The sequence below is a fragment of the Lipophrys pholis genome (assembly GCF_963383615.2).
Source record: "Lipophrys pholis genome assembly, chromosome: 8".
Classification (NCBI taxonomy): Eukaryota; Metazoa; Chordata; class Actinopteri; order Blenniiformes; family Blenniidae; genus Lipophrys; species Lipophrys pholis.
In genome coordinates, this window is record NC_137630.1 from 6805331 (window position 1) to 6820818 (window position 15488).

The 15488-nt window shown below is 42.8% G+C and overlaps 1 protein-coding gene across 1 annotated transcript; it reads left to right on the plus strand.

Annotated features, from left to right (window-relative positions):
- Window positions 1–5103: 5103 nt before the first annotated feature.
- On the plus strand, window positions 5104–15238 carry sars1 (seryl-tRNA synthetase 1). Its single transcript, XM_080470122.1, has 11 exons — window positions 5104–5287; window positions 8526–8596; window positions 8871–8951; window positions 9028–9186; window positions 9881–10024; window positions 10115–10270; window positions 11917–12138; window positions 12224–12353; window positions 12437–12594; window positions 12755–12884; window positions 14723–15238. The coding sequence occupies exons 1-11, from the start codon at window positions 5152–5154 to the stop codon at window positions 14878–14880; spliced, it is 1545 nt and encodes a 514-aa protein (XP_080326248.1). The 5' UTR covers window positions 5104–5151; the 3' UTR covers window positions 14881–15238.
- The last annotated feature ends 250 nt before the right edge of the window (window positions 15239–15488 follow it).

Here is a 15488-nt window from a genome sequence, read left to right on the forward strand (position 1 = left end):
AATGGACAGGTTTTCTGGGTCAAACTGAGCGACACTGAAATGGCCAAAATACTTGGGCTGGACCAGATTATTGGAATATTCAGGCTGCGGGTGATACATGATTGCATCCATACTACACTCTGGGTTCACTTCCTTCATTTCCTCAAGTAGTTTATGTCTCACTTCATTACGTACACTGTGACCACAACAAAGAAAAACTTTGAAGTGTGAATTTAAAGGTTAATATAACAATATTTTACCAGTCTGGTCCTCTCAAAATTAAACGGGGCTGTATGTGGTCCCTGAAGTAAATTAAATCTTATTTAATAATTATACATCTTATATACATATGTATTTGTATTGTATACATCTTGTATTGGTACTGTTATGTGCTTTGAAATAACTATAACATATTTGGTGTTTGGTTTGTTCAATATCAACTGGTCCTACAATTTGTCCTTGAGACCCGTCCCTCCGAAGAGAGGACACCTGTCTTCAGGGGACACTTGCCCATGGATTGTAGGGCGTCCCTACATCAGAGGTTTTTACTGGATCTGTTTTTAATGGCCCTGTGATATGGTGCGCCAATAACACACACTACAAATCCCCACAACGCCGTGACGGCACTACGAGACAAAACATGAGGACAAGTTCAAAAACCTGGACGCAGGGCAGAAGCTCCAAAAGGTAGAGGAGCTGAAGAAGAATCTGACATCCCAGCAGACATTTTTCACCAAAGCGAAATCACAAAGGGAAGCTGCTGTGAAAGCAAGTTTTATTATCTATATAGGAGATCGCCAAATCAGGCCGGCTGACACATTCTAAAAATGTTAATGAAAAAAAAAACATTCTAAAATTGTCACGTGTTCTAGAATTCTTCAAAGTCTCATGTGTCCTAAAACCCTCATACATTCAAATATTTTATACATTCAAGTATCCTTCATACATTCAAGTATTCTTACAAATAGACATCCTGAAACAATAGTTTATGCTTTGATTCTATTTGTCATTTTTCCTTACCTTAAGGACAAAATAAGAAAAGTGTCACATCCGACTCCACTCTGCTCTATTCTAAATTCTGTATTACATTTACATTTCACACCACTGCACCTGTGTCATTTCATATCCCCAATTGATGCTGAGCCATGGAACAAAAGTTTATTCTGTTTTACACCTGCTGCGTACATGATTGACAAAGTTGTCTAACTCTGCTGCAGCTGTAACCACAGTGAAGCTCAGGGTCAGGGGTCAGAGGTCAGCTGTAACCACAGTGAAGCCTTGGGGTCAGAGGTCTGCTACTAAACTGCTCTGCCTCCTTCATTCATCCAGTAACAGTGTGTGGTGCTTGAAGCAAAACAAAAGACAAGAATGGAGAGTAACTGTAGTTTCTTCAGCAGGGAAGGAGTAAATGTCCATGACAAACCTTCAACAAATACCTGTGACAACTTTAAAAGAATAAAACCATCATAAATCATGTCATTGCTCTTTATTATATATACAAGCACAGGAAGGAAAAACTCCCTCTAACAGGAAGAAACCTTTGCAGAAACCAGACTTAGAGGTGGAGGCTTCCTGCTGGCCGGTTGGGGTGAGGGGACAGAGGAGAGGACAGACAGATGGATAAGACAGAGATCCACTCTGTGAAGACTGACAATGGAGCTGAAGGTGGTTCGAAGCCTCCTGTTTTAAGGTCTTATACATATGGTTGTTATCCAGCTTTTCTGTGGATCAAACGTTTCAAAAAGGAACATTAAGCTGCAAATATCTACACATGACACAAACATTCCTTCTATTTAACAAACAACATCAATATTATAAACAGTGTTGGAGCCATTATACATGCTAATCCACGCTTTCTTTGTTTTACCTTTTCACTGGCCGTATGTGCAGTTCTTATGTTCACCCACTCGATGGAGCTCGAGTCAATGTAATGAGGAGATAACGCTCCAGGTAATGAGGTCGGGTGAGGACGAGAGTGTGGCAGAGGGTCCGATGTACAGCTTATTCATTGTTTTAAATGATTGAAATTAAACATTAAATAAAATGACTTCATGATGAATTCAAATGTACCATTAAAACTTAGAAATGTAACTCTAGTCCAAATAAAGTACTTAAACAACAAACAAAGCCAGTATCTGAGAGGAACATAGAAAGCCGGGAACCAGAATATTCTTCCACCTCAGCCAGAAGGAAAGTTGTTTAGACGTCTTTCTTGGACGTTGTATTCACGTCTTGTCTGGACGTCATATGGACGTCAATGAAAATACGTTTCAACAGAATGAGGACAGGTCATCCGTCTTATCATAGGACACATATAGAAGTAATTTAGCATTACCATTTACCATCACATGGATGTCTTTGGATTGTTGACGGAAACCTGAGGAGACACATGCACACACAAGTTAATTTGACACCTTCAGCTGGATTCAAACCCACAATCATATGTCTGTAAAGCGAGAGCTCTAGCCAGTGAGAAACCACTGAAAAAACTAACAATGATACTTGACAATGACAATTGAAAGTGCTGACAAAACATTTACTGATGTACATATTTGTATTCACAAGATGAAAGGTTATGAAAGTGGCCAGTTTCTCCATGGAGACCTCAAAAGTTCAATGTCTTGTGACCAAAACAATAAATGGTCATATCTCAGACATTGTTCATTAAACTTCACACGCTGTCTCCTCCTGCCTGTCATGATCTACATCCCTCAATATTTTAATGACAAATCAATAATTATACAGGCAGTTGGACTTAACAGACAGCTTGTGACCTTTCAACTGATTCTGGCTGTCTTAGATGTAAATCATTCTTATAATGTCTATCATTTTTATGTCATTTGTCAACTAGTTGTGTCTGTTGAATAGACGTCCAGTGGTTAAAATGTCTATTTTCAACTAGTTCAGGCTGTCAAATAGACGTCAAGATTATGGCCTGGACGGACAGACATATTTTGGACGTGTTTTGGACGTGTTTTGGACGTGTTTTGGACGTGTTTTGGATGTCTATGGACGTTGCTTGCTCAGTGGGTACAGAGGTATGACAGGTTAGGTCAAGTCCAGATGTAACAGGTGTGTTTAAACAATTGATTTATAATTCACCAAAAGTCCATCCCAGCTCTTATTTTCACCTTGTCGTACTTGTTTCCATGTTTATTTATTTCCAATTATTCATTTATTCATTCATTTATTTTTATATATATATATATATATATATTAGGGATGTCCCGATCAGATTGGTAGATATCGGATCGGGGCCGATATTGGTACAGAGTACGGAGTACGGAGTCGGCACCCATCAGTATCACATGGAACATAGCTGAGCAGAGCTGGGAGCAGAGCCGGGAGCCTGCGCCATACTCAGCACGACTTTAAACAATTCACCAGGCTCACTTCATGTCCCAAGGAAATGAAATGAAACTGTTCCTCAGTTCTCCCAATGAATGTGGCACGACATCCTGCCCCTCCTGTTGAGTCATGAACATGTTGCTTTGTGGATTTAATGCTTCATTCCTGTGCTTGTCTTTCAGGCATCTGATCATAGAAAACTTTATTCCTTCAAAGAAGAAGAATAAAATAGTGAACAGAGCTTTCTTCGATGAGGAAAATGAGCACTGGAAAGTGAAGCCCATCACACGAATGGAGGAAAGGGTGAAATCCTTTCAGGGCATGATGCATCCCAATGACACAATGAGCTTTAATGTGCCGGACACAATCGTGCTCTTTATTGCTTATGTTATCCTAATAATAATAAAAAAACAACACATTGTTGTAGTATATTTTCAACAATTCTTCCCTGTGGTCTGTGTCAAGCTCATTCACTCATTCAGAAAAGTTTAGAATTAGAAAATCCTACTGCAGTTCTTCAAGAAGCAGATTAATGTCTAAAGGTGTTTAACTTTAATACAATTCTGAATGTTCATATAAACACATAGAAAAAAAAAAACATCCTCAGCCATTTCCTCCAGAGAAGAAGATGGTGAGACAGGAAGTTCGGCTGCATGTGCGTTGTAAAATAAAAGCTGTATTTGTCCCTCTCTATGATAATGCTTTAAAAGACTGTATAATTTAATATATAATTGATCTTTTCATGAATCAGCCGTAAAACCCTCCCACTCTTGTTTACATACGCCGCTTTGTGCTCACTGGTTGTTTTGTTAACTTGGTTTATTGAAAAGTCGGCGCCCGACACAACGCGGTCTTTCAAGGAGCTGCAGACGCTCCTCTCAGTAACAGGAGAAGAGATTCAGCTGGTTGGACGCTGCTGTTCACAGTGAGAAATTTAAGCTGTGTCACGGAGAATTGAGGCTCAAGGCTTTAACTCGGACGACAACGTCGTTCACAACCACGTCGTTCACAACCACGTCGTTCACAACCACGTCGTTCACAACCACGTCGTTCACAACCACGTCGTTCACAACCACGTCGTTCACAACCACGTCGTTCACAACCACGTCGTTCACAACCACGTCGTTCACAACCACGCCAACATTTTAACTGTACTGTTTTGTGGTGGTACCGCGGCTATAGAGAGAGCAGTACACATATGCTGACTGACATTCTCAGTTGGAGTCCCACAAGTAGTGAGGACCCGTTCAAAGCTGCTTGCAAAGCTTTTTGCTTTGTTTTTTTTACATAAAATGCATTGGTATTTAATGACTTGAGGACGCATTTAATGACACATTTATGTATGTATGTAAATTCAAGTTTAAATAATTACATGTTTAAGTAAGGATTTAATAATGCATTTGCTTGTTTCATTTAAACCCCCACGCTATGCCTCAGTGTGTTTATTGCCCCCTGGCGGTTGTCGTTACACAGTTTTATGTTGCACTTTTCTGAAAAAAACAGTTCAGGAATTCCACTTTTTTATAATACACTTGTGAAGATATGACCAGAGAGAGGAAAAAAAAATATCGTTGATATAATATTATAAAGGAATTATCTTTTATCCTTTATTTTCAAATGTTAAATTTGGTGTGGGATAAAAAAACAACCCTCTTGATTAAACGTTATTTACGCATTGTGCTCTGTGATTGCGGGTTAGTGACCTGAGCATCAGACCTGGCATCCCGGCCGCTGCGTCATCGTGTCGTTCAGCCTGTGAGGGAAGCACGCGCACACTCACACTCACTTAGCACACAGGCAGAGGGACTCAGGCAGCGTGCAAACATGGTGCTTGACTTAGACCTTTTCCGGACCGACAAAGGCGGCGACCCAGAGCTCGTCCGCGAAACACAGAGGAAGCGGTTTAAAGATGTCACGCTAGTGGATAAGCTGATGGCTGCGGACACGGAATGGAGAAAATGTGAGCCGCGACTTAAATTGATGAAGTTATAGCGCAAAGTTAACGCGGTGGCTAACGATGCTAACGTTAGGGTAACCCGAACCCCATTTAAACTTTGGCTGTTTTTCTACTTCCTCTTCGATTATAGCTAAATCTTTCATAATTTTGGAGATCTCAACATGTGCTCCCATTTGTATGGAGGCTGTCTTTCATTCGGCACATTAATGTAAAATAATCTTATTTATAAAGTCATCTTTAAGAGCAACTCTTCTCATTAACTATGCTCTCTGCCACGTATAAAGTGAGTCTCCATAATGATGAAAATCCTTGCTTTCACTTCTGTTTGGCTCCATTATAGAAGTTTACGTGCTGCTATCTGTATTATGATAGTGCCGTATTTTTGAGCAAACAATAATTCATAAATAAGTCCATGTGTGCGTAATATGCAGCAACTAAATCTGTTGCGGTATGTTAAACAATGATTTCTAACCGAATCTGACTGACGCATGGTTTGCTGTCACAGCAGGGCGAGCTAACGTTAGCATCGGCTAATTTGAATGAACCGTGTGATTCTCCTTCATTGTTGTGGCTGTTTAACATCTTCTAACTACAGGGTCAGACACTTGTCATCGAATGATTTCAGTCTTTTTTTTTTGTTGTTGCTTCGTATACAGTTTGATATGGGAGGTCTGTTGATGCTGGGTTAGCTTAGCGATGCCGGGTGTGAACGTGCAATCTGATGCAATCCCGAGCAGCAACATGTCAAGTCAACCTCACCCTGCACTGCAGCCACACAACCTCAGATCCACCTTAAGAGTCAACTTCACCCTGCACTGCCGCCACACAACCTCAGATCCACCTTAAGAATCAACCTCACCCTACACTGCAGCCCCACAGCCTCACATCCACCTTAAGAGTCAACCTCACCCTGCACTGCAGCCACACAACCTCACATCCACCTTAAGATTCAACCTCACCCTGCACTGCAGCCACACAACCTCACATCCACCTTAAGATTCAACCTCACCCTGCACTGCAGCCACACAACCTCACATCCACCTTAAGAGTCAACCTCACCCTACACTGCAGCCACACAACCTCACATCCACCTTAAGAGTCAACCTCACCTTACACTGCAGCCACACAACCTCAGATCCACCTAAAGTCTGTCGCCTCTGTGGCTTTTCTGTTTCTGATAAATGAAAAGGTGAAGTTATTGATGCCACCTGTCACATTCCTCTCTTGTCCAAGAGGCTGGCTCATCTCTTTATATATAAGAACTTCAATTCATTTCCACAATGTTTCAGTTCAATCTCTTTGAGATGCGATATGTCGAAATTTACGATATATCGATATTGGAAATATAAATACAACATGGTTTATTTTGGAATTAGGGCTGCAGCTATGGAATATTTTGGTAATCGAGTAATCTATTGTGTATTACATCGAGTAATTGTATTGAACGTACTTTAGCTCAATTAAAGCCCTGTTAGAGCCCGATATGTCATAATGACCTGAAGTGTTATGAACAATAATGTAATACCTGGTTGATAATGTAACAAAAGTGCTGAGCCTGAAATGTAATAAAACCCAAAGTGTAATAACTGGTCAATAAAGTAAAAAGATTTAACAAGAATTTAAATGTGATCTTAGTATGTTTAATGTTGTACATGATTTTGTACTGATGATTTGAGAACTAGATTACATGTTATGGAGAATAGAAGACTATAAATTATTTGGGCGACAGCAATCATACATAAATACCATAAATTATGTAGATATTAATATAAACAAATAGTCCAAACTTTTAGAACTCATTCTTTCACTGTTATTAAAAGTGAAGCAGTTCAAGTCCAAACCATAAATCATTGACTCACTTTATGATGTAATAAAATTATTACACTATTAGGTGAAAGATATTTTGCCTGCCCCATAATGTAATATTACATTTTTTTAAGTTTTAGTCTCAGCGTCTTGTTACATTATTGACCAGTTATTACATTTTGGGTTTTGTTACATCATATTTTATAACAAATTTGGTCGTCGTTACATATCAGGCCCTAACACACTCAATTATAAATATACAGTAGAAAATAAGATGGATCACAACAACAAATTTGTTTCCTTCTAAGACTTTTTAAGGGTTAATTTCACTTTGTGTTTACTTTGCTAATTTTCGCTGTTTTCCGTCCCGTCCTCTGACATTCTGTCGTCTTGCAGCAAATCTACACGTTATCAAAACACTGCAGTGCTGCGGGCGCGGGACCTGTGGCGTGAGCACGTTGTCACACTAAAAAGAGTCCGTACAAAACGTGAGCTTTAAGTTCAATTAAACGAGGCACAGAAAATAATTTTAAAACATTTCTTAATCGAGTCACTCGAGGAATCTGTGCAGCTCGAATCTTTTTGGTCTTAAGTGCTGCTACTTTTCGTTATTCCTCGCCTGCTTGTAACAAGCTGCGCGTTCACTTCACTAACGTCTAGTTTGCAGACGGACGCAACGTCGTGAAGTTGAGGAGGAACTGGTGATTTCAACCCATCCCACGTTGAAAAGAATCTGCAGAAAACAAAAACAAAACATGTTTGGACCAAAAGTTGGAGCAGCAAAAGGAGTAACTTCCCACTCATTAATGTGTAATCTCACTCTGTCTTATTGATTTTAATCACACACACACACACACACACACACACACACACACACACACACACACACACACACACACACACACACACACACACACACACACACACACACACACACACACACACACACACACACACACACACACACACACACGGTGCCATAGAGTTTAATCAGATTCGTTGAGATCCTCGACCTTTAAATACGGTGAATGTCCCAGGGAATGTTAGTTGAGCCTAAAGATGCTTCAAACACATGGTCCTTGCCCAAAACCAGGGTACCAGAGGGTCCGGTCAGGTCAGGTCTACCAGAGGGTCTGGTCTGGAGTCATTGTTGCACTTGTAGTCGCAGCAGTATTGAAAGAGACATTTCACTGTATTTTATACCAGGATGCATCGTTTAGAATTGGCATGATGTTAAAACTGCAATTATTTTGAAGATGTTGCGTTTTCCTGCTTGTATTCTATGTATTTGCACTAAAACATTTGGATTGGTGGATATTTGTGCAGTATATTCACGGCTTTAGCCCACAACTTCCCCGCAAATCTCCACTGAGAAAGAAAAGTACGGGTTATGCACGCACATCCCGTGATGACACTGCGACGTCTCCCCCTACAGGCCGCTTCACCGCAGACAACCTCAACAAAGCAAAGAACCTCTGCAGCAAGAGCATCGGGGAGAAGATGAAGGTAAACGCCACAGATGGCGCCGCACTGCTTGTTTCTCTTTGATGAAAGTAACGGAGTCACAATAGAGATGATTGAGCCATGCAGCCAGATCTGATATTTAAAGCTTCATGATGGTACGATTAGAATGTGGCTGAAAACTTATTTCATGTTCAGAAGCACTTGGTGTAATAGTAACTGTTGAGGACATTCCATGTTCCCGGGGTTCTGCTTCACCCGGTCAGATTAGAGAGATGTGGGCGTGTCTTTGACCACCACCTGGTATTTGTCCCTGCAGAAGAAGGAGCCAGTCGGCGACGATGACGACGTACCCGAGGAAGCGCAGAACGTGGAGTCTCTAACAGCCGAGACGCTGTCGGTACGATTAACGGTGCCTGTGGCGCGGCGGCGCGGCGGTCACATTATTCGCCTGCTGACTCGTTTCTCCGTCCCAGGCCCTGACGGTGTCTCAGATCAAGAAGGTGCGCCTGCTGGTGGAGGAGGCGGCGGAGAAAACCGACGGCGAGAGGATAAAGCTGGAGGCGGAGCGCTTCGAGTACCTGAGGGAGATCGGCAACCTCCTGCACCCGTCTGTGCCCATCAGCAACGATGAGGTTGGTGCAGGCGTCCGCCACCGGGGGGAGCTAGGGAGCGTTTAGTCTCTTTTATTTTATTCACAAACAATTCATTTTTAATATGACTTATCTCTTTGTTAAAGGTTTTTTTAAAAAGGCACAATAACTGAATATGAGAAAATGAAAAAAACGGCTCAAACAATGGAAAACGGAAGAAAAACAAGCAGAACTACCTAGAAAAGAGATAAAATGGTTAAACTGTCCTTCCTTATAGTGGCCATAAGACTATAACTCCTCCCGTAAAAAAAATAGTGTTTGTTGTGTTTCAGTTAATTTCATCCTTTCTGTGCCTATATTAGTCGCCGTTACGTCTTATTTGATAGTCAACTTTGTTTTCATTTATTCTGTGTGGAGCAATGCCTGATGTATCATATTCTAAAATGTCCAAATTGTCTGAAAAATGCTGGAAGAGAAGGATGAAACCAATTTGATTTAGTGGAAAATCACAATAATGTGTCTTTTGGTCAAAAGACGGCTGTTGGAGATAATCACCACGTCTTTGCACAGACTTTAATTCAGGAGGCAGAAGCTCAGAAACAATAACTTTGGCTATAAAACATCAAATCGACATGATGCTCGTAAACAAAAATCCCCTTTTGAACGTGTGAGCGTGACGCCGGGAGCCGTTGGCATTCCGCACCGGAGAGCGTCATGGCTTCCAACTTCTCCACAGGACGCCGACAACAAGGTGGAGCGCACCTGGGGCGACTGCAGCGCCCAGAAGAAGTACTCCCACGTGGACCTGGTGGTCATGATCGATGGCTTTGACGGCGAGAGGGGGGCGGTGGTGGCCGGCAGCAGGGGCTACTTCCTGAAGGTGAGTGTGTGAGGCGGTCGGGCGTGCGGCTCGACAGGTTTTACACGCCGGGAAAACTGGACTCGTCCTCTGCCTCTGTTTTGCGTTCAGGGTCCGCTGGTGTTCCTGGAGCAGGCCCTGATCAACTACGCAATGAGAGTCCTCCACAGCAAGAGCTACACCATGCTGTACACGCCCTTCTTCATGAGGAAGGAGGTCATGCAGGAGGTGGCGCAGCTCAGCCAGTTTGACGAGGAGCTCTACAAGGTACCCGCCTCCTCGGTGAACTCCAGGGTCTCAGACTCTCACTGCAGCACCCTGTTGTTTGTTTTGTTGTTTGTTTGCCTCTCGCCTGTCATGTTTTTCTACCTTTCATGGGTCCAAATGATCAAAGATGGTCCCTTTCAACTTTTTCTCATTTATGTAAAACTTAATTCGTCACGTTGATAACGTCAGTTTTCTGATTTAAAAAAAACAAACAACAAAACAAACGTGTTGCCAGGTGGCGATAAGGTTGAGATTGTTAATAATTAGGTTTTGAAGACATGCAGTGAGAATTTTAACCTTCAATAATAAAGGTTTCAGGATCAGATTTATACTTTCCAGCAGATTTTCTTTACATTTAAGCAGTTTTTTTTAATGATTAATCCAAATAGAAGGCCTCTAAATTCTCCAAATATTTTTATATCTGTGCCCTATAAAGCAAAAAAAGCCGGTTTCCTGCTGTCATAGTAATTCTGATGATTTATCTATTTTTTTTATCTTCAGTTGAATATTTTACAGGCTCAGTTCCCACGACAATGCTTTTAATGAAAAGCTGTCGTTTTTTTTTGGTTTTTTTTTTTTAAAACGGCGTTCATCGTGCTTTGTAGTGGTAAAAACACAAAGTGTGAAGTACTGCTGCGGCACACTACACAGTAGATGAAGAATGTAGGATGCAAAGTCTTTTTGAAATTAAACAAAGTGAACATTTTCTCCAGCGACATCTGCATCAGTGGATAAAAACTTTTTATATGCAGCAGATAACAAGTGGCCATATATTAGGACAAAAAGGGACATTTAATGTTTTAAAGTGACATATGCAAAATTCACTTTCTAATGGTTTAACTTTAATGCTCATACAGGAGATTCAGAGATTTTCCTCTTCATGACATCATGAGGGGAAATAGCCACTCCCTCTGGTAGTGGAGCTCTGCCTTACTGATAAACTGAATAAATTCATTATATTAAGAAAAACTGCAACAGTTAACAGGAGTTGGCGTTAGCTACTTTGGTAGTACGTGTAACGACACTAAAGACCAAACTATGTTCAGACACAATAATTTTATCTCACCATCTTCAGGAGCCTCTTCTTCTGGTTCAAACTGGTTGAACGACATTGTTTATACGAGTCATAGCGATAAATCCACTGTACACATTAGCACATCGCACCGGTGTTTCATATTAGCTGGTTTCCCTGTTAAATAGTGACCGACCTCCTTCAGCGTCCATCGTTGACAAAAGGTCTGACACTTGGAAACTTCATTATAAATGCCGTTCACCAGGACAGCTACAGATTTCTGTCGGGTTTTTAACATCTGATATTAGCAGCAACAAGTGACATTAAAGCGTCACCAGTTAACAGGGAAACCACTTAATCTGAAACACCGGAAAGCTCTGTTCTCAGTAGAGGGACTTTTAGACTGGATGACACTCAGGACCAAGGCTGGATCTTGGAAAGGACACTTTAACTCTGATGTTGGACACATGATAGAGATGTGAAATTGTAGAAAATCTGTATAATAGAGGACCTTTAAATCTTACTAATCTCTGGAGGGAAAACTGCACCAACAAGTCAGTCAAACGAACGATGTCTCTCTGAACTGGAGCTTTCATTTGTCCTCGCCTCTGACGTCCGCCGGCGTTCCCCTCAGGTCATCGGTAAGAGCAGCGAGAAGTCTGACGACGGCGCCATAGACGAGAAGTACCTGATCGCCACCTCGGAGCAGCCCATCGCAGCCTTCCTGAGGGAGGAGTGGCTCAAACCCGAGGACCTGCCCATCCGCTACGCCGGCTACTCCACCTGCTTCCGACAGGAAGTGGGCTCCCACGGCCGGGACACCCGCGGCATCTTCAGGGTGCACCAGTTTGAGAAGGTCGGTGGGTGGTCACTGAGGCGGCCGAGAACACGACGAGAGGCCCGTTCGAAAGCCCTGAACCCAGAACGTCTTGTTCCTGCAGATCGAGCAGTTCGTGTACGCCTCCCCTCACGACGGAAAGTCCTGGGAGATGTTTGACGAGATGATCGGCACCGCCGAGGAGTTCTACCAGACTCTGGGGATTCCGTATCGCATCGTCAACATCGTCTCAGGTGGGTCCGGCTCCCGGTGGGTCAGACGTTGAGTCGTCCACTGCGGCTCTCAACACGTCCATCCGTCTCCCGTGTCGCCGCAGGCGCCCTGAACCACGCAGCCAGTAAGAAGCTGGACCTGGAGGCCTGGTTCCCCGGCTCCGCCGCCTTCAGGGAGCTGGTCTCCTGCTCAAACTGCACCGACTACCAGGCCAGGCGCCTCCGCATCCGCTACGGTCAGACCAAGAAGATGATGGACAAGGTGAGGAGGCACTTTGACCGTGGATGGACGGGTCACTTCTCCTGGTATTAAATCTCTCTCTCTCTGTCTCTCTGTCTCTCTCTCTCTCTCTCTCTCTCTCTCTCTCTCTCTGTCTCTCTGTCTCTCTGTCTCTCTGTCTCTCTGTCTGTCTGTGTTGCAGGCGGAGTTTGTCCACATGTTGAACGCCACCATGTGTGCGACGACGCGCGTGATGTGCGCCATCCTGGAGAACTACCAGACGGAGGAGGGCATCGTGGTTCCTGAGGTGCTGCGGCCGTTCATGCCTCCTGGTCAGTGCTGCCGTTTAATTACAGTGCCGTCCATCAATACCTGAGACTTGTACTACCAACCCTGATCAACATATCCAGGATCTCTCTCTGTTTCCTGGGTTGACTTATCGAGATCACCGTTACTACAAAGCGGGTTATCAACCCAGACCGACGTGTGTGCGTTCACGTAAAAGGGGCGGGGTTTGCAGCGTCTGACCAATCACACACAGAGAAATCCTGCAGAGCCGTTTACAGATTACTGAAGGAGCAGTTATTCTCAGAGATTATGAAGAATTAAAACACATCCAGCAGATAAAAGCAACACTGCTGCTGCAGCCAAAGCCAGAACATTCCTGACTTGTTAATGTGTGACTTGGTGAGATTATACGATATTAATATATCAGCGATATAAACGGACAGCACCTCCGCTGATCAATTTTACTTTATTACAGCAGAAACGTGTCGGGAAACTTCCTCACTGATCTTCTTTTAGTTTAGATTTGCCATCCAGTTGTTATGAGGCTGAGTTTCTCTTGTTTGTTTTGTGTTGGAATATTAATTCATCACCGTGACGACATGAGTAGTTCTGCGTTCCATAAATTCATGTTTCTGCAGTTCTGTCAGGTGTGATCATTGAGCTCATTATTCCAGATCAACCCTCGTGGAGATAAACAGACTTGACAAAAACATCCTTCAAAGCCTCAGAGACCAGGATTTATTTTATTATGTCAAAAAGATCGCTCTCAGTTACTTTCTCCTCTCCTCTCCGCTGCACCTTAGTGCTGCACCTGCCCACCAATCGCCATCATATAAGAATGGGCAGGTCATTTTCCAAGAGATCTGATTGGTCAGGAGGCGGGGCTTTGACCTCTTATCTAGAACATAACCTGGTCCAGAGCAGGTTAGACTTTCAGCGTCAGTTACCACGGTGATTTATCCTGGTGAGAAGTGAGCGAGCGTCGTAGTACAGGAAACCCAGAGTTAATCCTTGAAGTTATCAGGATAAGAGAAAATCCAGCCTCAGGACACTTGACACAAGGTTGTTTGTTTTGTTTTGTTTGTTTACCTGTTTAGTGAACTATATTCCAGTAACAGTTCTATAATGGACATAAAGTGCAGAGTCTCAGCTTCCATTTGAGGACATCCACATTCAAACTGGATGAAGGGTTTAGGAGTTTCAGCTCCTTAAAATGTGTGAAGGTAAATGGAAAAGTTGAAGTTGGGTCAGAAAGGCCCACAAACCACCAGAAGCAGAGGCAGAGCATTAAAAAGGAGGAAACCCAGCGAGCGTCTGGTGATTATTTTTTTAATGAGTTCCACACCTCCAAACTTCATTGTCAGCTTGACTGAAGGAATTTTATTTAAAGAAAATGCTTCAGTTCTTCACATTTTGAATCTGCACGTCAACTGCATCTGAATTGTTTCATTTGAAATTCATCGCGGTAATGTACTGGAACTTTTTGTTTTTAATTTACCCTAACCATAATAAACAAATTACCGTAATGTCTGGACTATAAGCCGCGACTTGTTTCACACGCTCTGAACCCTGCGACGCGGCTAATTTATAAATTTTTAGGGTTTAATGAGCTTCATGTCTCCGGTGATGCGTTCAGGTGCATCACGTAACTTTCGCCTTTCTTTTTTTCTTTTGAAATTTGGTGTGTGCGGCTTATATTCCGGTGCGCTCCATAGTCCAGAAATTCCAGTAGCTGTCCTCACAAATTCTTTATCATTTCTTTTTCTGAATTAATAGAAATGTTTTTTTTTCCTGCTGCCACACACGTGTGAAGTTCTCTGTTGTCTCCACCTTTTTTTTTTTTTTTTTTAATGAGACTGAGGACGTCTTTCTCCTCCTGCAGGTTTGACTGAGATCATCAAGTTCGTGAAGCCGGCTCCCATCGATCAGGAGACGTCCAAGAAATCCAAGAAGCAGGACGGAGGGAAGAAGAAGAAGCAGGGAGGAGGAGGAGGAGAGCTCCCCACCGCCATGGAGACCATGTCTGTCACTGACTCGTAGACCCCCCCACCCCACCTCCGCCCCCACATCTCCATCACCACCGAGCCTGAAGCCAGAGGACTTCCTCCGCCTCGTCGTACGCTCACATCCAGCACATGTAGAGTTAAAAACAAAAGAAACTTTAATCTCATAACTCCAATGAGACCAGAAATCCTCCCAGACGCTTCGGCCGATGATAAAAGTTGATCTGGTGGAAAGAGCGGCGTGTTTTATCCGTCTGTTTTAGGCTTTTCTTCACGTTCCCTCCTACCAGTCATCTCTCCCCGCGCCGTCGACCTTCTCTGTTGCACGACGACACCGAGAAATCTTTGATTGAACGCTGTAAAACAATAAATACACTTCATATGGAAAATCTTTGAGTCGGCATATTTTTCCACTGCTCTTACATTTAAAGGTGTTTGGCTACGCCTCGCCTCACCTCGCTATTAAAAAAACATCACATCCAAATAAAACGCTATTTTACTGTGGAAACCACATCCTGCAAAACTTCACATTAAAGGTCCCAAATTATACAAGAATCCCTCAGTCGCACCAGGTTTTAGCGAATGTGTGCTCGTATTCAGAGACGATATAAAAGTACATTAAAATTAAAACTATCGGAGATCAGA